Source organism: Gossypium hirsutum, chromosome A13 (genome assembly GCF_007990345.1).
Source record: "Gossypium hirsutum isolate 1008001.06 chromosome A13, Gossypium_hirsutum_v2.1, whole genome shotgun sequence".
NCBI classification, from domain to species: Eukaryota; Viridiplantae; Streptophyta; class Magnoliopsida; order Malvales; family Malvaceae; genus Gossypium; species Gossypium hirsutum.
The window spans coordinates 11,982,785-12,006,884 of record NC_053436.1 but is presented as its reverse complement, the minus strand read 5'-3'; the positions used below and the strand labels follow the sequence as shown (position 1 = coordinate 12,006,884).

At 36.2% G+C, this 24,100-nt stretch overlaps 6 protein-coding genes across 7 annotated transcripts; 4 read left to right on the top strand and 2 right to left on the bottom strand.

Annotated features, from left to right (window-relative positions):
- The first annotated feature begins 1,280 nt into the window (after positions 1-1,280).
- Positions 1,281-3,676, top strand: LOC107894130 (uncharacterized). The gene is made up of 4 exons (XM_016819344.2): positions 1,281-1,681; positions 1,867-1,937; positions 2,324-2,410; positions 3,395-3,676. The coding sequence occupies exons 1-4, from the start codon at positions 1,570-1,572 to the stop codon at positions 3,416-3,418; spliced, it is 294 nt and encodes a 97-aa protein (XP_016674833.1). The 5' UTR covers positions 1,281-1,569; the 3' UTR covers positions 3,419-3,676.
- A 51-nt stretch (positions 3,677-3,727) lies between these two features.
- On the top strand, positions 3,728-8,042 carry LOC107894128 (uncharacterized). Its single transcript, XM_041084901.1, has 3 exons — positions 3,728-3,848; positions 4,394-4,483; positions 5,435-8,042. Exons 1-3 carry the CDS (start codon positions 3,785-3,787, stop codon positions 5,701-5,703), a joined length of 423 nt encoding a protein of 140 aa, XP_040940835.1. The 5' UTR covers positions 3,728-3,784; the 3' UTR covers positions 5,704-8,042.
- On the top strand, positions 6,459-7,513 carry LOC121212271 (pentatricopeptide repeat-containing protein At1g03540). Its single transcript, XM_041084717.1, has 3 exons — positions 6,459-6,812; positions 6,895-7,218; positions 7,325-7,513. Exons 1-3 carry the CDS (start codon positions 6,459-6,461, stop codon positions 7,511-7,513), a joined length of 867 nt encoding a protein of 288 aa, XP_040940651.1.
- Positions 8,043-8,641: 599 nt separating the features above from the next.
- Positions 8,642-13,360, bottom strand: LOC107894129 (secretory carrier-associated membrane protein 1). Its single transcript, XM_016819343.2, has 13 exons — positions 13,136-13,360; positions 12,485-12,547; positions 11,479-11,580; positions 11,313-11,375; positions 10,844-10,877; positions 10,629-10,751; positions 10,292-10,354; positions 10,103-10,196; positions 9,869-9,914; positions 9,710-9,777; positions 9,289-9,337; positions 9,115-9,180; positions 8,642-9,014 (listed from the first exon to the last, which is right to left on the bottom strand). Exons 1-13 carry the CDS (start codon positions 13,187-13,189, stop codon positions 8,928-8,930), a joined length of 912 nt encoding a protein of 303 aa, XP_016674832.1. The 5' UTR covers positions 13,190-13,360; the 3' UTR covers positions 8,642-8,927.
- Positions 13,361-14,322: 962 nt separating this feature from the next.
- LOC107894131 (lipoyl synthase, mitochondrial) lies at positions 14,323-17,184 on the top strand. The gene is made up of 4 exons (XM_016819345.2): positions 14,323-14,990; positions 15,084-15,295; positions 15,605-15,984; positions 16,829-17,184. Exons 1-4 carry the CDS (start codon positions 14,557-14,559, stop codon positions 16,934-16,936), a joined length of 1,134 nt encoding a protein of 377 aa, XP_016674834.1. The 5' UTR covers positions 14,323-14,556; the 3' UTR covers positions 16,937-17,184.
- A 568-nt stretch (positions 17,185-17,752) lies between these two features.
- On the bottom strand, positions 17,753-22,110 carry LOC107894132 (uncharacterized). 2 transcript variants are annotated; one of them, XM_041084900.1, is made up of 3 exons: positions 20,278-22,110; positions 19,076-19,160; positions 17,753-18,074 (listed from the first exon to the last, which is right to left on the bottom strand). In XM_041084900.1, exons 1-3 carry the CDS (start codon positions 20,545-20,547, stop codon positions 18,055-18,057), a joined length of 375 nt encoding a protein of 124 aa, XP_040940834.1. In that variant the 5' UTR covers positions 20,548-22,110; the 3' UTR covers positions 17,753-18,054. The 2 variants fall into 2 exon arrangements, with proteins under 2 accessions (XP_040940834.1, XP_016674835.1); XM_016819346.2 differs by lacking the exon at positions 19,076-19,160.
- Positions 22,111-24,100: the final 1,990 nt, after the last annotated feature.

Sequence of the window (24,100 nt, the reverse complement as noted above, 5' to 3'; positions counted from 1 at the left end):
GTATTTAATCATGTTTTGGATTGATTGAAGAATTGGATTTTAAGTTGCTTGTTATTCAAGGTTTGCAGGGTTGGTAAACTTGAATTATAAGGCTCATTTTGAGTCCACACGGCTTGGCACACGGGCGTGTGATCAGACCGTGTGAGACACACGGCTTACACACGGGCATGTGGTTAGGCCGTGTGTCCCTTGCATTTTAAATGTTGTAAACAGAATGCCCAAGAATAGCCACATGGGTAGAGACGCAGGCGTGTGTCTCAGCTATGTGAGGCACACGGCCACAGCACACGGGCATGTGCCCTGGCCATGTGAAAACTGCATTAGATTCGAACACGGGCTAAGCACACAGACATGTGTCTTGGTCGTGTGAAACTAATTTGTTCATGAGTAATAAGTCAGAGAGTTACACGGGTAAGGGACACGGGCGTGTCCTGGTCGTGTGAGTCACACGGTATGACAACACAGACATATCATAGAGACACACGGGCGTCTCTCCTAGACCACACGGGCGTGTGGGTACTGTTTATAATAAATATTTTGGAAATTTTACGAAAAAATTTATAAGTTTCTGATTGGGTCCTGATTTGTTTCTAACTTCTTCTTTTGGCCTTGAGGGTCCATTAAAAGGTCAATAAGACAAATTAATGAACTGTATAATGAATATTCTTGTAACTGGTAATTCTCCATAATCCTGTTCCGATGCCGAAAAAGGGTTAGGGGATGTTACAAGCAGCTTCTCTTTTATTGACCAATGTCGCTAAAAACCAAAAACATTGATATGTTTCCCTTTTTGTCTTCTTTTCTCCCCAAACGAAAAATACTAATTGATTTCTAACCCTAAACCTTGTTAGTCAATTTTCCAATCGATTTTCTAACCACAAACCAACCTTTTTAATCGATTCCGAATCAATTTCTAACCCAAAACCCTGTTAATTTTTTCCTAATCAATTTTATTTTCCTCTACCCTTAATCACAATTAATATTTGTTTTTTTACCCTAAACTAACTCATCTATTCAGATTTTTTTTCCTAAACTCATTTCAAACTTTGACCCTTCCACTGCTTCATTAACGTGGCAAGTTAACTTGCCACATCAGCGATTTCGTGAAAACAGTAACGAAAAATGTTAATAAGTGACTGATTTGTCACTTTTTAATAATGTTAGTTACTATTTTGATATTTTTCAAAAGTTAAGTGACTGAATTGAAATATAAATGACTATTTTGTCAGCTAACCAAAATTGAGTAACTATTAGTGGAATTTACCCAAAAAAAAAAACTTAACTAACTCAAACAAAGGGCGTAGAATGAGGACCAACCGATGAATTAAGCCTTTATTAAAAGGTTAAGTTGTAACGCACCGTTTTAGCTGTTTCGCCGGTTCGCCGGGACGAATCAGGCGGTGCGTTTTGTATCAATTCCTTCCAACAAAACGATTGCCTATTTCTTGGAAGTTGCAGGTCGTATCGTCACACTCCCGTTTCGTAGTAAAACAGCATCATCCATTGATTCCCTTCCCTTCTGCTCCCTCCCTCTTCCATTAAAAAAGAAGACAGAAAGCAGCTATCAAAATGGCTACTTTGCTAGCGGCTGCAGGTCGTAGAGCAACTACTCTATCTCGATCCCCGGCTCTGTCTCAAGCCGCTTCTCTCATTCCTCGCCGTGGTCTTGCCGGCGCTGCGGGTATTCTCCGTTTTCCCTTTTTTTATTGTTACAATTTACAAGTTTTTGTTGACTCAAATATATGTAAAGTTTGTCTGAACATTTTTGAATCTCGTTTACCTTAGATTATAGTTGAAGCTAAAGGATCTTAGAAGTGAAGATCCTATTTTCACCCAACATTTCTTCAACTCTTTTGCGCTTTGCAGATCACCATGGACCCCCGAAGGTTAATTGTTGGCAAGACCCAATGAACCCATCTAAATGGAAAGAAGAGCACGTTAGTTTGTTTCTTTTTCATGCTTATATTTCAGTTCTGCCTTTTTATTTCTTACGCTAGTTCCAATTCTTTCCATGTTTTTACCTTGAAAATTTTTGAAAACTGTTTTCTGTTAATTGATTTTGTACACCTAATTTAAGCCCTGTCCAGTCTCAATGATCGGTGCTTCATTTCATTCACTTGAAGTTAAAAAAATTTGTTGAGTTTGAGCAGCTTTTACATCACAGCATACAAGCTGATTCTTTTGCTTTTTACTCGACTATGTACAAATTAATTGATACTATTTCTGAACCAATATAATTTAGATTGGTGAGAAAACAATGTAGTGGAAATTAGACAAGTTGTAAATGTGGAAACTGTCTTGACCTTTTTTTATGGTTGTGCAGTTTGTTATTGTCTCTTTATCCGGTTGGGGCCTGCTTTTCTTTAGCGGATACAAGTTCTTCACTAAAGGCAAAGGCAAGAAGGAAGAGGTACTTTTATACTGAACTTTGGTTGTTATTAGTTTGGAACCTCTACATTTTCTTTTCTATTATCTATTTATCTGTGATATGATGAAATTCAAGGAGTGTCATTATGGACTGTCAATGCCTATTAAGAAAATGAAACGACTGCACTAAGCAGAACAAACACATGCATCGCTGATTACAATTAAACAAATAGTCATTGAACAAGCAAGTTTTACTCTAATCTCCATTTTTTTTATAAGCATCGGGTAATTTAATATCATCCTGTGCAATCTGTTGTAGTCTCGGAATTCTGAATCAAACAGTTTCCTGAATTTGTTGAGAATGTTGAAACAGACTTTGCAACTTTATCATGAAGCCTGAACTCAACTGAACTCACTAGACTAATCCCCAACCCGTTTTATGAATGCTACAAATTTGATTGTATACGTACTTAGTGTGAGAACAAGAAATCAATACATGACCTTGGTTTCCAAATGCTCATCACAAACCAACACAAATTGCATTAGTAACTAGTAAGAGATATCTCCTATGAGCCAAGTTTGTCCTTATTAGGAAGTATGTTTAGAATTACCATCCAAGTGATGATATCATGTCTAGGAATCTGATGCTTGAACCATAAAATTCTCTACCAGCTTATGCATGTTTGCATCATCACAAGTTCTAGCTACACAATACCTGGGAGCAGAGTTGAACCAATTAACATCATATGCTGCTACTTGAGTTGATTAAAATTTCCTTCTCCTGACAATGCCTTAGGTTAGGTCAATGTTTCTTGTGGCTTTTCTATTGAATCAAACTTCATCTCATTTTGTTGGAGATGTTTCCACTAGTTGATGACCTTGTTTTATTGAGTATCTAACAAGAAATTGACAATGGGGTGCTTATTCTAAAAGCGTGATGGAATGCCTAAGCATGTTTTCAGCTTTACATTATTGTTGAGTATCTATTATAGCTTATCCCTTCATTTTAACTTTTGTTTTGTGACAGAACATGGTGGAAACGACACATTAATGAGGTTGGAGTTTCTAAATTTTACAAATAGTCCATGAATAATGTGTTGCTGGAACTTCCATGTCCTTGGGCATCATCTTCACTTTTCTGTTTTCTTTTCTTTTCTTTTTCCCTCAAGTAAATTTGGAGGTCAGCTTCTTGTCAGTGAACATACAGCCTGTTTCATTGGCTTGTCCTGTTGGTAATGGGATGTAACAGTTTTTAAGACCCAAAATGTGTTGATGAATTGGAAAAGTTAATGAACTATGTTTTTATGCATGTTGTCTTGATTTTGCTTGACCCCTATGCCAAATATAACTTAATAACTATGTTTAATGTTATGTGATACAATATGTTTGATATTATAACAAGCAGGAGCTTGAAGTAATGTGGATACAGTGCTTCGATTTGCGAACCAACCCATCATTTAAAAAAGAGAGGAGAAATCCAGGTTTCATTTATTTCTGAAAATGATTTCCGTATTCCTTTTCGTGTTTGTTTGAAACCAGAAGGTAAAAATGTTTCAAACAATTGAAAAGTACTTTTTTAGGCATATACTTGTGAAAGTAAGACCAACAACAATGAACACTTGAACTACCATGTAGATTTTTACTAATTCTAAACATAATTTCCTTCATTGCTTAAAGAAAGGATAGTCAATTACTGAAATAAGATACTTAAAAGCTAGGACATAACACTTGAGAAGTGGTGTTAACTAAAACTCAGTCTCAAGACTCGCCCATTTCTTCCTTGTACCCTTGTTTATCTTGTGAATCAGACATAAAATCACCGGAAAGGTCACCATTTGTTGCTGCTTGTTTATCTGTAACCTCCATATCTTCCATTTCATCTCTTTCGGCAACTTCCTTTTCCTGTTCTTCCAAGTCCCTGCTGTTATCATTGCTTGCTTCAAAATTTTGCTGATTGACTTCATTTGTGTTATTACTGGCTTCTCCATTGACACCAGTGTTTTCTGAAACTTGTCTTGCCTCGCAGTTATCTTTGTTGGTGGACATTGCCTCAGAGTTGTGATGCCTCAACAATTAGCTGTTGCAAGATCCATTTCCTTCCTCAGACCTGTTTTGGGTTTGCCCCACTCTTCCATGCTTCTTACATCTTGATATTCTGTTGAAAATATTCTACTTGTGCTTACCACTCCATCTATTTCAGAATTTGCATTCTTCAAACATTTTCCAACATTCTCAAGGAATCTCTTCTTTGCAAATATCATCCCTTTTGTTGTGCTTAAATTTCCAAATCTCTCTGCTAAGCTTGAAATCTTACTACTCTCATCCGTTTCCAGTTTGTTCCTACCTTGATGACTTGGTTTGCTTTTATGAAGCTCACCTTCTTGTTGGGGACTACTCCTGTTTTTGCCTTCATCCACATGTGCTCAAATGTTGCAGTAGCTTTTGCATGATTCTTTTCCATATACATTGTTGTATGTTTAGAATTCATTTCATTTTCAATGTTGTCTCGCCCTTTTTCTCATCTCCATTTTCAACCCATTCTCTGTTGTCTTCCTGATGATGAGGATAACTCAATTTAGTTTTGTCCTGACCTTTTGGAGAATTATCAGCACCTCCACCATCCTCACGGCCAAGTGTCAACGCTGTCTTTGGCTCCATAATTGTTATATTTATTGGAGGATTTGCTGGGTGATGAGTAGTGAGAGAGGAGGAGTTGAGGCGGTGATTCAAGTCCTGGATTTCATCCTCCTTTTGCTTCAAAGTTGTTATTAAAGCTGGGAGCTGAGGATTTTGGTTTCCGGAATGTCGGAGGAGTTTGATCTGGTTTTGTTTATCCACCAGTTCAGACTCCATGGTCTTTTGCTCGTCTTTGAGGGAATCAATGGTAGATAGCATTTCCAAGAGCCTATGATCCAACTCCATTTTCTGCTTTCTAAGAGAGTTCATCTTTGCTTTTGTCTCTTCAGCTTTCCCTTTCAGTTGTTTGGTGTATTCTGTTTGTTTCTGTAATGAAAAACACAACACATGTAGAACCCTCAAAACAAATTATTTATGTAATATATGATAGAAAAGCAGGGAGACCTGCAGCAGGAGCTGAAGGGAAATGAGGTGATGGCTGTTCTCTTGGAGGAGGAGGTTGAAAATGCGTCTCTCGCGGAGCTTGTGGAGGGCCATAATAGCAAGCATTGCAACCCCAAAGGCCAAAAGGCAAAAGCAGCACCAACCCACAGGGTCTTGGCCTCTGCTGCCCGTTTCCATTCCCTTTCTGAGATAGTAATAATCCTCCCATTGTCATCTCTTACTCCTTTTTCAGATATCAACAACCAAGTAAGATAGGGAGATGTTTAAATAATAAAAGGAGGATACTTGGTGTTCCTTTATTTGCTTGTCATGTAGAAACAATCATGCAACTACTCTCCACCAGCATGGGAGTTGTTTTCAGGCGCTGATTCTGGACTCCACACTCACACTGCATTCATTGTTTTAATGTTCACCTCTTCTTTTTACCACAATAGTAATAGCCCCTCCATTGTTGTTCTGAATTGCAGGCATCTATTTTGATTAACTACTCTGAAAACACTCCAATACAGTCAATTGAAAAATCAGTTGGGATAACAGTTGTATCGGATCAAAACTCCGAGCTGATTTTATTTAAATAATTTTTTATTATAAAATTCAGGCTTAATTAATAATAATTAAGGTTTTGATGGATTTGCCATAGTTGAGTAGAGATGAAGGTGGTGGTGTCGTTTAAACGCAATTGGTGTTGTTTAACCCTCCAAAATCCAACCATTACCAATCAGACAAATATTCCCAAATCCTGCAATTGCGCAAGTTGGATAATCTTTTCCCTGCAATCCATCTCCTAAAAACTCTTGATTTCCCAGCCCAAAAATCCTCTTCCATTAAACCTTCACTATACTCTCGCCTCTTGAAGGCATGCACATACCTTCAATCTTTTCCTCACGGGCTCCAATTCCACGCCCACGTCATTAAATCTGATCTCCACATGGATCGTTCTTTAGGTATCAGTTTATTTGCTCTCTACTTTGTGTACCGATTTTTGAGAAACTCGGAGAGTTTTCGATACGATGCTTGTAAAAGATGATAATTCGTGTAAGTTGATGGTTTCGGAGTATATTAGAGCGGGAAAACCAAAGAGTTCGCTTCAACTGTTTCTCGAATTAGTGGGGTTGGGAATTGAGCCTAGTGGGTTCACTCTATCTGATAAAGGCCTGTTCGATTCTTGGAATGTTGCTTTCATGGGAATTATGAAACGTGAGTTTGATTCGGATAATGTAATTATGACCGCGTTGATTGATTTCTATGGGAGGAATGGGCAGTTGAATGAGGTGTGCCAGATGTTCGATGAATTGCCTGAACCGGATGCAATTTGTTTGGATTCTGTGATTTCGGCTCCCACAAGGAATGGTTTGTGCAAGGAAGTATTGAGTTTTTTCTATTTTATAATGAAAAGGAAGTATGGGTTGATCCTAGATGGACTTACACTTGCGACAATTTTGACAGCTTGTGGGAGTTTGGGGTGGTTTGAGGCAGGGGAAGCAAGTGCATGCGCAGGTCATTACTTGTAGACTTGGTGATGCGGTTCTAGAACGGTCTCTTCTTGACATGTATGGCAAGTGTGGGTTGGCTGAGGAGTCTCAGCATGTTTTCGATAGGATGTCAAAGAAGGATTCACTTGCTTGGGCTGCCTTACTTGGTGTCTACTGTCAGAATAAAGAATGTGAATCTGTTATTAGAAAATTTAGGGAAATGCGTGATGAAATTAATTCGTGCAAGTGCAAGTGCAATTGCGGCTGCTTTAACACAAGGGAAACAAGTTCATTGCCAGTATGTAAGAAGGATTGGTTGGAGAAATGTGGTTGTAGAATCAGCCTTGGTGGATCTTTACGCAAGATCCAGCGCTATTGATGTAGCGCATCGCATCTTCATGCAGATGTCTGATAGAAACTTGATAACACGGAGCTCAATGATCTATGGGTTTGGTCAGAATGGAAGAGGTGGAGAAGCTCTAACAACATTTAATGAGATGGAGGGCATGGAGCCTGATTGTATAAGTTTTACCGGGGTTCTTTACACTTGTAGTCATACTGGGTTGGTAGATGAAGACGATATTTTAACTTAATGACCGGGGAATATGGCTGATCTGTTGGGCTGTGCTGGGTTGCTGGAAGAAGCTGAAAGTTTGATAGAGGATTCAGATTTTAAAGATGATTCATGTCTATGGGCTGTTATTCTTGCGGCTTGCTCAACCAGTACAAATTCCAGTACTGCAGAGCGCATTGCAAGAGAAATGGTTCAACTTACACCTCACCAACAGGTGAGTTGAGTTGTGTTGGCTAATGTATATAAAGCAGTAGGCCGATGGGATGATGCTTTTAAACTTAACAAGCTAATGAAAGATAGAGAAGTTAAGAAGACTGAGGCCAACCACACCTACTAGGAACATACATGCCTTCTTGTCTCAGGAATGATGATACTTTGGTTTCAAATCCTTTGAATGTACACTCCACTGTGATTATTTTCCACTCATCCCCCATTTTCAACCTCCACTAAACAACTTGACCCTCCAATGAAAGTCCAAAATTTCCATTCTTATAACTTTTTTTTTTACTTTCTTTATATTCTAAATAAATTATGTTTAATTTTTTTCACGAAGTTAATTTATTTATTTATTTAAGTTATTTATTTAAGCGAAAATAGCTTAAGTTCGAATAACAATTGTAAAAAAATAATAATTTATAAGTGATGTAATTAGTTAATTAATTAATAGACTGGATTAATTAAAATATTTAAATAAAAATAAAAATAAAAATATTTTATAACTTTAAATATTATTAAATATATAAATAATGTTAGTAATCATCATACCATACCACCAGCATTTAACACATTTCCTATCATAGTTTAATCTCACCAGAAATGTAACATGATGAAGATATTGAATAAAAGTTAAGTGTACGCCATCTGGAAACTGTTTCTGATTAACATACCCTAAAATCATTATAGATTTAGTACAAAGTATCAAGCACAAAATGTAGCAGAAGAAAAAGACCACTGTTTCTGATTAACATACCCTAAAATCATATAGATTTAGTACAAAGTATCAAGCACAAAATGTAGCAGAAGAAAAAGACCACTAATTAGCATGTAATGTTAACCCTCTACACAAGCAAAGCAACAGACAGGACTACTGCAGGTCGTCTTCGTTCATCATCTCAGGAAGCAGAGATTAAAGCAAAGAATCCTTCGATTAAGTAGAACAACACAGAAATATTATTAAAAGTTAAGACTGCTAAATCTTACTAACCACAAATTTTGATTGTCATTGTATCCAAGTTTTATCTGATTTCTCAACATTCTTCGTTCAGCAGTATGTGTATATATTTAAACAACATATCAATAAAATGAATAGGCAAGTAAGCCAGCCAGGAAGGGTATGGGAAGAAGATGCAATTTGAGTACATGGTATCTTATCCGACATGATCTAAGTCCAATACAAGCAAATACCATCTTCTGCTACGGCCTCCTTATCATTATCAGAGTGCTGCAGCCACGGTTCTTCTTGCCGCCTCACGCTTCATCTCGTCAGCTTTACCGCTACCTCTGAAATACATGTAAACTTGCTGCAAATTTGAAAGAGAAAAAGAAAACTGAAGGCTTTAGAAGAAACGAAAATGGGGAAAGTTTTGCTGAAAAAGTAATCAAAGACGAGGAATTTATGACCTGAATAACCCAGACACTGAGCAATGATTCAATGCAGAAAAATCCAAAACCAATGAAGTAGAATATCTGCAAGTCAAAATGAAGCATACCATGTCAAGTCTTCTCAGAGATTTTATTGAAGTAAAACCAGAAACAACAATTGCAGGCAAAGCATCCTAATGGCCTAAAACTTACCCCCACCAAAGCATTGTGGCCAATGAGATCAATCGCAGGCAAAATACCTCTGCACCATTAACACATCAGCTATAGCTTACCATAGAGGTACAAGTATACAAGATTAAAGTTGTTCCTATCTCTTTTTTTTTGGTAAAAAAAACTGTTCATATATGAAAAAGATAAAAACATATTTTCCAATGTGGTAGAAAATTCAGGGATAGATTTGCTTCCCCTTCAGATTGTATAAAACCGTAGAACACAAACCATGTATGAATATTCAGGTAGAAATATTCAAAAACCCACCAAGGAAATCTTAGGTTTTAAAAAGGCAAGATATCCACTCTCTAAAAATTGTTACCTTCTCTATAAAAGAATTAAACCCAAAAATAAATGTAACAAAAAAAATCCTTTAGGGAGGAAAAAGTTCTAACACACTTACGCAAGGGATTTGCCCTTGAAAATAATTGGGGGAGCAACTGAAGCAAAGATGCAAAAGCCAATATGCAACTGCGTGGAAGAGAGGAATCAGAAATGAGAAGCTTTCTAATATGTCTTCCATGAATATAGAACAATTACAGTGGGAAAGCAAGAAGCATACCAAGTAAAACAAAAAAAACCATCCAAATTTCAACGCACTATCAGTCCTGTAAAATGAACAGGAACATAGCAACACAGGATAAGATTAAGGATTACACAAAAGGCTTACATTTATAATCATTGGAATCAAGACAGTAGAAATAATTGCACAAAGTACTACAATCTAAGCAATAATTGGACAGATACAGTTTTTAGTTACTTGTAAACCAAACAAGGAATAACCCAAAAGTAGTACCTCATAGCACGATAGAGAGGGCGATACCACATTACGTAGCCACCAGGGACCCCAGATATGAAATATATAATGGCAAGAAACCAAATTGTTGGACCTGGAATAAAATATAAACTTAAACCATGATAAAGATGTCAAAATAGAAATTAAACACTTGACAGATTAAGCACAATACTAACTTTGAAAACCCACCTTCTCCTTTGATCCAGGCTGTAGTAACAGCTACCACATTCCAAGTGAGACAAAGAACCAAACCTTCCATCCAAACAAAATTACAGACTTAAGTCAGCATTGGCCATAATAACAAATTGACAATTTAGACGTTTTTCAAGATGTGAACAGAAGTGAACATTAAAGCCAATACAAATCACATTTTTAACTGAAAGACTCACTGAAGACTTATATGTAAGAAGAGCAAGAAAAAATTGGAAAAAGAACAAGACCAAACCAAAACCAACATCCAAGCATTCCATTTTATACTGGTGAAAGTTTTTTCAAAAGAAACAGAAAAACCTGAACTTGAACTCACCTAACAATGTTGTGAAAGCAACATACTGAATCTTTTGTAGGTGGACTGGTATTTCATTTGCAATATCATGATGGATAATAGGAAAATACGGTGGCCAATTTTTGTCCTCTATTACAATTCCAGCTGCCAAGAACAAGGCAAGAACTCATGTCAAAATCAAACTGGTAATGCATAAGCCCGGGACTCATCAAGATAAAAAATAAAAAAGAACCTACCTCGTGCTATTGCATCCTCTTTTCTTCTCAATTCCTGCAAAATATAAAGTTAACATTCAGTTACTACAAGGACAAATTATTCTAAGAGCAAAATGAATAGCAAAACCACCTTACATACAACACAGTTACATATTGCATCCGAACATATAAGAATCAAGTCATTGCATAATTTTAGTATTTTCATAATAAAAAGACTACAGAACATAAAGATATTTTACAAGCATTCAGACAGAAAAACTAAACTGAAATATGAATAGGAAATTCAGATTCAAAAACTATGGTTTTGATTTTTTTGTGCCAAGATAGCAATATTTAAATTACTTCAGAAATCTGTATAATTTGTAACTGCACTGCGAAAGGAACAACTTATCACAATTGATATCGAATACTGCAAAAATAAATCAGAAGCACCAGACTTATTATTCAAGGGCCAGCCTCACTCGAGTGTAAACAGCCAACAACAAATTACCTGTTCACGCTTATTCAGTTCAGCCTCTTTTGCTTTAAGTTCCTTCTCTCTTGCTTTCAGATCCTAGATTTGATAAGACAAAAACATCAAAAGAAGTCTTTTGCTTAAACATAATATCCAAAAACATGACAAACGGCCATCCAATATATGAAAACTTTTAGGATACCTTGGCAGAATCAAGAGGAATATCTACAGTTGCACCACGGTCATATGGCTCAGGAGGAAGGGGTGAAAGCCTTGATGTTGCAGGAGGAACACTACCGGGGTTCTATATTGTGTATTTTACAAGCAAGACTTTAAGCATTTGCATAGGATCATTTATTTATGCATACAGAAGCACAACACGTATAGCAGCATATATAGGACACGAAAGTAAACCAGTCACATGAGAAAGTATTACATGGTCAACAAGCAGTCTTGCAAAAAAGTTTCACAAAGCACAAGGTATAAGCTAATGGGAAATCAGATCCCATGCAAATTTTGGATAAACGATGTTGCACAAAACTGCATCTGCAATCAGGTTTCAACAAGCCATATTCCTAAATATCATGATATACATGACTTTCATGCCAGATCTCCTGTCACATGGAGAAGGCATGCTCATCCCTCCATAACAGCTCTCCTTGAGCTTTGCCTTCATTCTTGGACTGTGTAATGTGGCCTTTCATGGAGCACCTATTTTGGATCTATCTGATCTCCATTCTAAAGAAAACAAGCTGTTTAAGAACAGGGAAATAAAAGAATTTAAACCCAGCAACATATGCAGTGGCTGGGAAGGGTTATAAATTCATCCAAGAAAAAAATTCTGGCACGGCTATCAATGCTAACAGTAGCAATCACAGACCATTAAAAATGAAGCATTTCCAATCATATCAAACATTGATAGCTTCTTCGCCGTAATGATAACCAATTTCATCATTGAAACCACCACGAAGCTACAACTTAGTGCACTACCATTAATTAGTTAGAATAAAGTCAAAGCATGATTATCATGTGAAAATCGATGATCAACTTTCACTAGTCATTGCAACCAACCTATGCATTACAAGACACATACAGAAGAGCTTAGTACACCTGTCACCAGATTTTGCTATTCCCACGATTGAAATTGTACTATTCAAACATTATGCAGGTAGAGGTAACAAGACAATTGTAGGAAAAATAGTACTTACAGTAGTATAAAAGGCACCTCCACCATAATTTGATTGCCCCGATCCTTTCCTAACTGCTGGATCCTGCGATAAATAAAATGGAAACATACAGATCATTCCAAGCAAAAACAATAATTAAGTGCTTTAACAAAAAAATCATCATGCAAAAGTTAAATCACTACCAATTTTGAAGGGATACCATTACGAGGTTCAGTGCGTTCAAACTCAAAAAAAAAAAAAAAGTAAACCGTATTCAACAAAGAAAAGCCTTATACCATAAATTCACATCATCACAAGCATCAGTTTTACGTATCAGAAACAAAGCTTACTATTAGAATACTGGCATTATTAGAGTCTAAGGCAGTTTCTTTCACTTCGTAGCTTTACATTTCCCGCAATGAAGAAAAAAGTACATGAAGACAGTTGCCAGAACTACATTATGGAAAACAAGAAATCCTACATAAAGTGAACTAATTTTAACATAAAAATTTCCAATCAGCAGCGCAAATGAAACAGATCTAGCAATTTAGCTAATCAGTCATCCTCAAAACCTACAGATCAAATCTCGTCGGAAGAATTCAGAAGAATGTGAAAACCTACAATCGGTGGCACTGGAATTTATGAAGAGAAAAATGGAATATGAATACGTGAAAACTTGCATACAAAACTTACCGAAAAAGGATTGACCTCTTCCTCCGCGAAAGGGTTAGCATCGAAGCGACTCATCGAATCTCAAAAATGAAACTGTCAAGACTAAGGCAATGCGATATAGATCTGAATTTGAGACACTGAGAATAAAAAAGGTTTGGTGACAATGATAGTTAAAGGAAACTAAAAGACGGATTTGGAGAAGATAAAGGGGAGAAAGAAGTGTGACCAAAGTAAAGGGATCAAGTAAGCCGCGGTTGGGGTTTTAAATACGAATCGTAATGGGCTTGAATTATGTCCAATTTTGGGCCAATTCCGCGTCTTTCTTTAGCGGCTAGCAGCATTGTTCCTTTTAATCAATTAAAAAAAGGGATTAATTGTAAATCAAGAAAAATGGATTAATTGCACATACGTTTTCAAACTATCATGTTTCCGTGTTGAAATCTGTCACGAAATTTCAAAAATTGATCAATCAAGTCCCTTGAGTATTAGACGTGAAGCATTATTGATTCACAATTTAGAGAAAAGAGAGACAATGTTATTAAATTTTATGCATGTAAATCCAAAGTTTTTCATATTAATGCTTAAAAATTTGATTACGGGTTACATTATATCTGAGTTAATATTTAACATTCAAGATGAGGACTGAACTAATAGAAAGACCTTATGAATATGATAGTGATATTTTAAAGATTTAATTATAATCATTTTGTGTTTGGAATTGGGAATAATTAATCTTAAAAATATATATTTGTTGATTTCTTTATTTTAGATCTCGTTAGTCAACTATGACTCAACAGCCAACACCTTAAGGATTAAATTATTAGTGATGAGTCATGCTGTTGAAGGAAAAGACATTTAATTTGGATGATGATTCTCCCTCCCTTACAAAAATTGGATAGTGATATTTAAATTTAATAAATAGAAAAAAATTATGATTCAATATAATATTGACTATTGTTTAAAATCGTTGATTCGAAAATTAATTGAGATATCAATTTGAAATAAGAATTAGATGATGGATTCGTGATTTGTTATCAATCAATTAAGTTGAATTAAAAAATCGATTGAAACTTTTTTTTTTTTTAAACAATGTATTGAATTGAAGTGAAAGTATGAATTAAAAATTGATGATGTATGGGTGGACCATCCATTCATCCTATTATGAGAAGCTTATAGAAAATGAATGAATAAGGGAGAGATCCAGCACCCACGATATCCCCAGCCTGAAGGGAAAAGAGCAGTTATTAAAAGCCCAACAACAAATATTTGAAGTCCAAAAGGAAGCCCAAATCTAATAACTGAAAACTGACAAATCAGCAGCGCAGGTGAAGGTGGAACTAGCCACCCATTCCCCTCCCATCCTCACCAAAGCCATCTCAACACCATCCTCATCTCTTTTCACTTGACCACCTGAAAAGAGAAGCTAGAAATAGAGAGGAGAAATGATGCAATCTCGCTTTACCTCTGTTGTTCGTGCCATATCATCCGCCGCAAAGGCAAGGCCCTTCTCATCCACCATCGATTCACCTACCCCCACCAAACCCGATTTCCCTCCCACCCTTGCTGGCCTCCGGGCCCGCCTTGCCGCCGAATCTCCCACCCTCTCCGATTTTTTCGGTCTCCAAACCAATAACCTCTATTCGGTCGAAGTCGGCACCAAGAAAAAACCGCTCCCTAAGCCCAAATGGATGAGAGAATCCATTCCCGGCGGCGAAAAATACGTTCAGATTAAAGCCAAATTAAGGGAATTAAAACTCCACACTGTCTGCGAAGAAGCTCGATGCCCCAATCTTGGCGAGTGCTGGTCCGGTGGCGAGACTGGGACCGCAACTGCCACCATAATGATCCTGGGTGATACTTGTACTCGCGGTTGCAGGTATTCCTTCTTTTTTTAAGTAAAAAGTAAATGTGATGCCTATAAATATATATATATTTACTTATCAAATTTTATTGTTTGTGATCTTTCCAGGTTTTGCAACGTGAAGACGTCGCGAACGCCGCCTCCACCAGATCCCGATGAACCGAGGAATGTTGCGGAGGCAATTGCATCGTGGGGTTTGGATTACGTGGTGATTACGAGCGTGGACCGGGATGATTTGGCTGATCAAGGAAGTGGGCATTTTGCGGAAACCGTTGAGAAGTTGAAAACTTTGAAGCCAAATATGCTTATAGAAGCCTTGGGTATCAATTACACCTTAAGCTTTACTTAAAATTTTTACTTATCGGCATGTCCTCTGACACTGAAGGTTGATGCTTAGCTCCTTTCTATATATAGATAATAAGTAAATGCCCTTGTAGAAGTAAAATCCTTAATCAGGTTTCGGCATTTATGGTTGTTAGGGATTTATTTTCACAAAATTCTGTAGTTTGACATAAAAAAAAATTGCAATGAGGGGCTGTTCTTTCTTATTTACCTCTTCAGGATTTCTTATCCAGTCTGAGTTCGTACATCTTAGCTGATTTTGGCTTGCACTGTTTTCAATCTTTTAGTTCCTGATTTCCGGGCAGATGCTGCCTGTGTAGAGAAAGTTGCAAAATCTGGATTGGACGTCTTTGCTCATAATATCGAGACTGTTGAAGAACTTCAAAGGGTTGTACGTGATCACCGTGCTAATTTTAAGCAATCTTTGGATGTTCTAATGATGGCCAAAGAGTATGTTCCTGCTGGAACACTTACCAAGACTTCGATTATGTTAGGATGTGGAGAAACGCCTGATCAAGTTGTGAAAACAATGGAGAAGGTCAGAGCAGCAGGTGTTGATGTAATGACATTCGGTCAGTACATGAGACCATCAAAGCGTCACATGCCCGTATCAGAATATATTACACCTGAAGCTTTTGGAAAATATCGAGCCCTTGGCATGGAAATGGTATGCCTGTGATGTTTGATTCTAAAAATTATAGTTTTCTTCATAAATTACCAGCTATGTCTCTGCTCATATTGATTGAATGCCTAACCAATTTACCTTCTCTGGTTTCTTTTGATAATTTTCATAGTCTGTCTTTGGCTTGGTTGACTACAATTGCTTGTTGAAAGAAAAAGGGTATCTTCCTTTAATGGATCTTGTTAAGTTGCTTTGACCAATGGTTCTTAAGTGCTTTTGCGGAAGGGATCTAAAATTGAGAAATGAAAATGTTAGAATGTATGACAATATAATTGCCAATGCTAGCTTGCCAACTATATTCATCTCATCTTTTTGCTTTCCCCTTTTAAAACACCTGCCATTCATGATTGGAGCAGACAGTTAACGAGTTCTAATTGTACTAGTGGCACTCGTATCCATTCCAGGTTGATGTAGAGCTTTCTCAACGTTTTCTTAAAAGTGATTTTTAGGATAAAGTTTTGTTTATTTTCATTCATAAATTTGCATACATGATATGTTTATAAGTTGTTTAAAATGAGATTCGAACATGCCTACGAACAACCATAATATTTATTTTATAGAAGATAATGAAATAATAAAAATAAAGAGATGAAATCTTAACTGGTATGTCTAAATTCCTAATACTGACAGGGATATATTGCTAATTGTTTTGCTTTGCTTTTATGCTTAGTCTTAATTAGTTTACACATCATTCTTTAAGAACTCTTTAAGTTTCTTTTCTTAAATAAATATACTAGTTTGCTATTGCAATAGTGTTTCTTTTTTGCCAGAATATTGAATCAGCTATTGAAGTCGTAATAGTACTTAGTAAAAAAGTGTGAATATGCAGGGATTTCGATATGTGGCATCTGGTCCCATGGTCAGATCATCCTACAAGGCAGGAGAATTCTACATCAAATCTATGATAGAATCTGATCGTTCTGCTGCTGCTTCATAGTTCCTTTTCTCTTCATTCCCTATGTTATTCTTTTTCTTTGGCTATCATTAACTTGCTTCTGATACTACACAGTTTGGCTAATAAATTGGTTTGGAGGCTGACAGCCAATGATTCGGTACTCCAATTGTTGCAGTATATTGGCACCAATTTCTAATTGAGATTTGTATTGTACTTGTTGATGTTGTAATTGTACGTAAGCTACACTTTTGGTGCTTTATGAAATATTATGATCAAGGTTTAGGTTTTAATTGTATAATCATGCATTTTTGCCCTCAAGTACTATACAAGTGTTTTCATTCTCATTCCATAGGGCTGCTAGCCTATGTATGAGGGTGTTAGAATTTGTGATCATGCTCAAACTCCTCAGACATTCTATTAGATAGGAAATATTTTATTTTTCATGCTTGTGCCAATAAGCTACCAAATGCTTACACTCTGTTAGGCTTAATAAAAGACTTCAGTATATAATCATGAGCCTATATTTTGACTTGTCCATATGGTATACGATTGAATTATGAAAAGAGAATTGTTTAGGATCAAAATGGGATAGCAATGCGGCCCCCAAATCCTTTTGGACCTCAGCACATTTTTAGGCCCTTCGTTTGCATGGGTTTAGGTTGCTCAATTAACAGCTCATATACGAAGATCAAAGAAAGAATGGTCATACATGGATGGATTTAGACCCTTTAGTTAGTGTTGTGTTGTTTGGGATTAGTTTAAACTCGTTGTCGCCATAATAAAGCTAGATGGAACATTGATCGGACGTTAAGTTTGAAGTTAATTCAAAAGATTGATTCACACACTTAACTCCTAAGATATTGCAAATTTTCCTTTTGTGAATTCCATCTCGTTTGTCCCAAAAAAAAGGCAGCAAATGAAAATGTTAGTTTTCTTAAAATGCAAATGTACAAATATAAAAATATCCTGGTGCTTTTTTTCCATTCCATGCCTGCTTCTTGTCTCAGTTGCAGCATCAGCTTAAGCTTGAAGGAACACCAATGCTTTGGCTCTTTTGATGCAGAGGTCTCAAGACACGGTCTGGTGGACATGGCACCAGAGCTGGAGTAGGATGTGCAATGAAAGTAGGAGTTTCCTCACCAGGCATTAAAACTGATACTTCATTCGCATAAACTGTCATCTGCATAATTAAACAGATTTTCAATGTTTAAGCAACAAAACAGCGAAGTAATTGTAAAGAAGGAAGAGGATCCAAATTAGTGAAGGTACATTAATTCATGAAACCAGACAAAGTCTTAATTGTGGTTTAACATTTATTATTATATTGTTCGTCCATTAACCAAGGGAGTTGAAAGCCTTAGAAGAGACAAAAGGATGAGTTATTGCATTCTTGGGATACAGGCATAAATAGCATATAAAAATAATTGAGGTAAGATTAAGAATAATTATATGTAGCCAACACCATTCCCCACTAATAAAACAAAACCATTGTCTGCAAAATTTTCTACCTTTTCCCCACAAATAAAGGGGTGGGGGTTTCCAACAACCGGATGACATTGAAAAATAGGCACAACTCAACTAGGCAAGTAGCTAGCAAGCAAAGCGGAGACGATATATTATTAAACTAAGGGAAAGATGAAAGCGTGCCATGCTTTGATCATACAAAGTGGGGAATCCACAGCACCATATGTTAGTATTATTCTATGCTTCAGCTAAGTAACACATCAGGTGATGGTGTTGGCCAATGGTTTAGCCAAAACTTGCATCCAACCAACAATTCAGCATGGAACGCTCCACCCTTTTGTCAATGCACTTAATGCAAAAGGACATTTATGGCATTAAAGATTTTGTTGCTATCCCCTGTTAAGATCTTAAGGCGATGTTCCTTCATTATGACCCCCCCCCACCCCCCGGGTTGCCGACTTTTGATTGGAAGGAACCTCAAAAAGTCAAAATGATGGGAAAGATTTAGATATTAAAAAATAAACAAAAGTTTGGCAACACTTCAAGTCTGCCGGTCATTAAGTGTGACATTTGAGACAAAGATCACATGCTGGTGATGCATAATGCTCTCATTACCCCTGTGAACCCACATAGACAGCATACAGATATATAATGCTTATCCTGTGTTGTGTATCTATGTTATAAGATATTATTACTATAATAATACATAATGCATACCGCTGTGTGAACTGAGAATTCCGAGCCATCCACTGCCATCTTCCATGGAGATGATGGGATTAGTATTTAATCGGCATGCCTTATCCTAAAATTAACCCACAATCCTCAATCAACTAATTAAGCTAAACCCTAAATGCTATTAGAGCCATACAGCATAATACCATGGGGACAAACAAAAAGGCCATGGTTTCACGAGTGAGAAAAAGGAGGCATGGCAACTGGCAAGATGGTCAGCATACATGTAGAAGATGGGTCCTTGCCACTAACCTTTTTGTCTAAGGAAAAGAGATTTTGTCCTCAACAAAGACCAAAAACAAAGTTGTCCACAAATTGAAATACTTAAATAACCCAATATACACGCAGTTGAAGGTTACCGTATGATAGTATCAAAGACTAAGTTCAAGCCTTGATAACTCTTTCTTCTTTTTTTTTTAGAAAAAAAAGGAACTGTTCTATAATTTAGATTACATTTTGCTTTCTTTACTAAAGAAAATAAATTAACCCTTATACATTGGATTAAAAAATAAATCGATCCTTTATTAAAAATTATTTCTATTTCTATTGTTAAAATCTTATCTTTGTACATCAACACGGAGTACACATGATAAGCCATATGTCAATGCCTAATTATTGTGTTAGTCACGCCAGTTTTTAACAATAAAAATTTTAACAAAAAGAATCAATTTACTTTTTTATCTAATATATAGAGACTAATTTATTTAATTTTTAATAAAAAAGACAAAATACAATTTTATTTTATTTTTTTTTCAAAATTCGTCGAGTGTTCGAGGGAGGAAGATAAAAAAAGAAGAGCACAAACTTTATGATAAAAGTGTAGTAACGAAATGGATTAGTTTTGATGCAACAATGCAGTGTGCATAATGATCAAAGTGATGCACCAAATTAGCTATAATTACAGACAACAAAAGAAGAGTCACAATCATGCTGCCAAGCCCACTCATTAACTCCGCTAAACAGCAAAAATAAAACATCAAATTGCAAGAAACATATATAGAGATAGAAAGAGAGTGAAAGGTAACCATTTCTAATATTAAAGTTTTCATGTATAATCCTTTTCTATTATTCTGGATCACTCATTCCATTTTGTTTCCACATACCAAGAAAATCCTATGGCAAATTTCGAATACTTGAATTCAACCAAAAAAAAAGGGGGAAAGTTCAGAGAGAGAGAGAGAGCTTACTTTGGGAGAAGGGTAATTAAGCTTGGCATTGAAAATATTGTGAGACTCAAGGTCATTAGGGGTTGTAGAGGTATCGGAAGTTGGCCTGATGAACCTCTCGAAGATAGCCATAACAAGGAACATTGATATGAGAATTGCAGTAGCTACAAACCCAAACGACACCGCATTCACCGAGTTGTCGAAACGTCTCCAATGCTCTTCCCTCTCTAAACTCAATGGATCCACTGTGGCAGTAGGTGGCACCGTTTCCCAGTAATATTCACCACCCATTAACCCAAAAACACATCAACCAACCTTGTTGTATAAGGAGCAGAATCAAGCAAAAACACTTGTAAACATGATCAGAGAGCCATCCTATTCCCATGTATGCATGTAGTATGATAGTATCCTACCCTCCATTAATTATAACATGCCTCAACAAAAAAAAAAAAACACCACTTCAAGTTTGAGGCACTGGATCTTCTTCCTCTCAAGGTTTATAATATGCACCAACACTTTGAATGTTCTTTGCCCTTCAAGCCTTTTAAGAAGAGAGGATGGATGAACAGGGTATTACCGCCGGTTGAAAATGAGAGCTTTTTTGGGTCGTCTGAAAAATAGACCTTTTATTGCTTCTTCTTACTCACCTCTTGGCTCTTACAATTCAATCCTTGCATTCTCCTGTATATATATAAAATATAGATATAGTTACTGTCGTTTCAAATTTTTTTTAAATAAAATCATTATTACTATTAATGCAGCATTTACTCCAAATATGATGCTACGCAAAGTTGTCACTATACGAGAACCACTACCATTACCGGAGTTTAGATTTTTTTTTTATTGGCTGACATTAATTTAGAATCTTTATTTAAATCTAAGGTTTTAGTACATATTTTTGTCTTAATTATTGGAAATTTTCGTATTAAAAATTTTCAGACCGGATTTGGTAATTCTTAGCAAGATAGATACGCATCTACGGTTCATTAATTACAAAATTAGTTCTGGATTAACTTTTTTGGGCAGCAGTGTTGCGTTTGAACTTAGGAATACAATGTTGAATATCAACCCCAATGTGTTTTGTTAATGTTTATTGTTGTGTGAAGTTTAGCTTTTGTCAACAGTAATGAAGGGACACAATTAGAAGTTGAGGATGCAAGTGGTACGCTAAGAAAAATGGAAAATAAAATTCGGTAAACCATTGGTTTGCATTGAAGACGATGGTTGAAGAGGATGTGCTAGAGCACATCTAGGACGCCAAAACTGTCAAAGAAGCATAGGATACATTGGCAAGTTTGTTCTCCAAGAGAAATGACACAAAGCTTCAAATCCTTAAGGGCGAATTATTGTCGATGGCACAACGTGACATGGCAATCTCACAGTATTTCCACAAGGTGAAGTCGATATGCTGAGAGATTGGTGATTTGGGTGCACAAGCTCTGATAGGGGACACTAGGGTGAAGAGGATAATCATCTATGGTTTGAGACTAGAGTTCAGAGGCTTTGTTACTACAGTACAAGGATAACAAACCCAACCATCACTTGTTGAGTTTGAGAATTTGCTTGCTGATCAAGAAACGTTAGCAAAGAATATGGGAGGAGTAAACAGTTTATGCCAACAAGAGCAGTTGGAATTTCAAGCAGCATTGTGGACAAAAAAGAAACAAGGACAAGGCAGAGAGTCTATGAGATGAAAGGGGTTCTCATACAGGAGGAGACTGCAAGTTGGTTGGTCTTTGTGATGTTGATTATGTGGGTGATCATGATACCAAACGCTCAATGACTGGGTATGTATTTTTGTTTAGGTCGAAAGCAGTTTCTTGATGCAATAAAAGGCAGTCGATTGTTTTTTTTGTCAACAACAGAAGTGAATATCGAGCAGTAACGATGGTAGCTCGAGAAAGTACTTAGCTCGTGCAAGTGTTACAGGATTTGCATTAACCAATAGAGTGTGCTAATCTGTTCTTTGATAACGTGTCAGCAATACGTTTGGCAGAGAGCCTAGTTTTTCATGCAAGAACTAAACATGTGGAGGTTCATTATCACTTCATTAATGAGAAAGTGCTGCAAGAAGAGATTAAGTGGCAACATGTTAAGATGGAAGAGCAAGTTGCATACTTATTCACGAAAGGTTTGAGTGGCAACAAGATTGAAGTTTTTGTCACCAACTAGGTATGTTGGAAAGGAAGTAAGCTGGTTTAGAGGGGGAGTGTTGAATATCTAACCGCCTCTAAACGTGCAAACATTTAAAATAAAGATCATACAAATAAAATATATAATTAAAGTGCAGTATCTGAAAGCAAACAGGTCAAATTGTAATATAGAAGTGTTGCAACGAAACATCAGTAAATATTTCGAGGATCGTACCTAATGGAGGTTGAATTAAATCTAAAATTATCTTCTACAGTAACAGGTCTAAACAGTAATCACTAAAAATTATATTATGATAAGTAATAGTAAAAATTAACGTTATAAAATAAAAACAAAATTATTAAAATGAAGTTGACAAACGAAAAACTCTCTAATAATAAGCAAAAGATTAACTCGCTTCAGTGGTTCAGGTTTTATTAGTGAATTATTAACTAACCCGTATTACCTCTCGGCCTTTACTAATTAGTTAATTGACTAGTACTCACTTATCTCTCGATCTCACTTTTCTAACCGGGATAAATCACGATTTACTCAGCAAACTTATCTTTCGGCCTTGTTTCAATCCTAGGATTTAAGCACACATAAATTTATACCAACTAAATCGTATGAGAAACTCTCATTCTTCCATTAATCACTCCCACATTCACTCATTAATATCCCTAAAGGACTTAGCCATTCATTGATTCAATTACCATCTTCATTAGAATTAAATTAATCATGCAAAACACACAAATTAAATTAAAACAAAAGAAGGATAGAAATTGATCCGTTTGATAAAATGGATGTGCTCGAATCTGTGAAATCTTTTAATAGTTGTCGAGATATCGTCGTTTGCAAGAGAAATGTAAAAGAAAATTATGAAAATACTTAATAACAAAGACTTGGACTCAAATCGAATCCAAGTTGAATAACAAAAAATAAAACTATTTTTAAAATAAAATAAAACTAAGTTAAAATCCTAAACTACTAAACTAAAGCCCTAAAACGACTTGGCAAAAGCTCTCTCTAGTTGAGCATAAGCCTCATATTTATAGGCAAAGTTAGCAGCCCTAATTAGGTTAATTACAAGCCTCAATTGCACTAAATATTGATTGTACGGACAAAATCACCCTTGCTTAATTTTTTCCCTCTATCAGACCTATGTCGCGGCACAGCCTAGTGCGTGTTGCGATACACAACTTCAAATATAAATTCTTATGCTCGTTCAACTATGTTGCGACACCAGAAGCTTGTGTTGCGACTCGGTTGTCCTTCCTGATGCTTTTGGACCTGAAAATAGGTGCCATGCACACTCAATTAAATCATTAAAACTACCTTAAAGTCGATATTGACCCAATAGGTTAACTAACTCGAAATATTGCGTAAAAATGTTTATTTTGTAATAATTTAAATCTAAACTAAATCTAAACTAATAAAACTTAAAATGCAATAATTAAACACTAAACGACTTAAAAACAAGCCTGTTAAGTGTCAAAAAGTACTTAAATTGCCACTACAATTTGTGGCTGGTCAATATCAACACCAGCTTGATGGAAAATGTGTTTTGTTAGTGTTCATCGTTATGCAAAGTTGAACTTGTCTTTAGTTTTTAGGCACTATGTTTAGCTTAAATATTTTGTTAGTAGTGGAATAAATCTCACATTATTTAGGAACAAAAATCAAAAGGTTGTAAGTATTATTTGCACCAAACCAA

Excerpts from the sequence above, each read along its gene's own strand:
- LOC107894130 (XM_016819344.2), top strand. The coding sequence starts at position 1,570 with ATGGCTACTTTGCTAGCGGCTGCAGGTCGTAGAGCAACTACTCTATCT. Across the intron at positions 1,682-1,866 it reads TGGTCTTGCCGGCGCTGCGG|ATCACCATGGACCCCCGAAG; the intron begins GTATTCTCCGTT and ends TGCGCTTTGCAG. Across the intron at positions 2,411-3,394 it reads GCAAAGGCAAGAAGGAAGAG|AACATGGTGGAAACGACACA; the intron begins GTACTTTTATAC and ends GTTTTGTGACAG.
- LOC121212271 (XM_041084717.1), top strand. The coding sequence starts at position 6,459 with ATGCTTGTAAAAGATGATAATTCGTGTAAGTTGATGGTTTCGGAGTAT. Across the intron at positions 6,813-6,894 it reads GGAATGGTTTGTGCAAGGAA|CTTGTGGGAGTTTGGGGTGG; the intron begins GTATTGAGTTTT and ends CAATTTTGACAG. Across the intron at positions 7,219-7,324 it reads GGGAAACAAGTTCATTGCCA|ATGTCTGATAGAAACTTGAT; the intron begins GTATGTAAGAAG and ends ATCTTCATGCAG.
- LOC107894129 (XM_016819343.2), bottom strand. The coding sequence starts at position 13,189 with ATGAGTCGCTTCGATGCTAACCCTTTCGCGGAGGAAGAGGTCAATCCT. Across the intron at positions 12,548-13,135 it reads AAGAGGTCAATCCTTTTTCG|GATCCAGCAGTTAGGAAAGG; the intron begins GTAAGTTTTGTA and ends TATTTATCGCAG. Across the intron at positions 9,015-9,114 it reads TCAGTGTCTGGGTTATTCAG|CAAGTTTACATGTATTTCAG; the intron begins GTCATAAATTCC and ends TCAAATTTGCAG.
- LOC107894132 (XM_016819346.2), bottom strand. The coding sequence starts at position 20,547 with ATGGGTGGTGAATATTACTGGGAAACGGTGCCACCTACTGCCACAGTG. Across the intron at positions 18,075-20,277 it reads TTAATTACCCTTCTCCCAAA|ATGACAGTTTATGCGAATGA; the intron begins GTAAGCTCTCTC and ends TTAATTATGCAG.
- LOC107894131 (XM_016819345.2), top strand. The coding sequence starts at position 14,557 with ATGATGCAATCTCGCTTTACCTCTGTTGTTCGTGCCATATCATCCGCC. Across the intron at positions 15,296-15,604 it reads TATGCTTATAGAAGCCTTGG|TTCCTGATTTCCGGGCAGAT; the intron begins GTATCAATTACA and ends TCAATCTTTTAG. Across the intron at positions 15,985-16,828 it reads GAGCCCTTGGCATGGAAATG|GGATTTCGATATGTGGCATC; the intron begins GTATGCCTGTGA and ends GTGAATATGCAG.
- LOC107894128 (XM_041084901.1), top strand. The coding sequence starts at position 3,785 with ATGTGGATACAGTGCTTCGATTTGCGAACCAACCCATCATTTAAAAAA. Across the intron at positions 3,849-4,393 it reads AAAAGAGAGGAGAAATCCAG|TTATCTTTGTTGGTGGACAT; the intron begins GTTTCATTTATT and ends CTTGCCTCGCAG. Across the intron at positions 4,484-5,434 it reads CTTCCTCAGACCTGTTTTGG|AAAAGCAGGGAGACCTGCAG; the intron begins GTTTGCCCCACT and ends AATATATGATAG.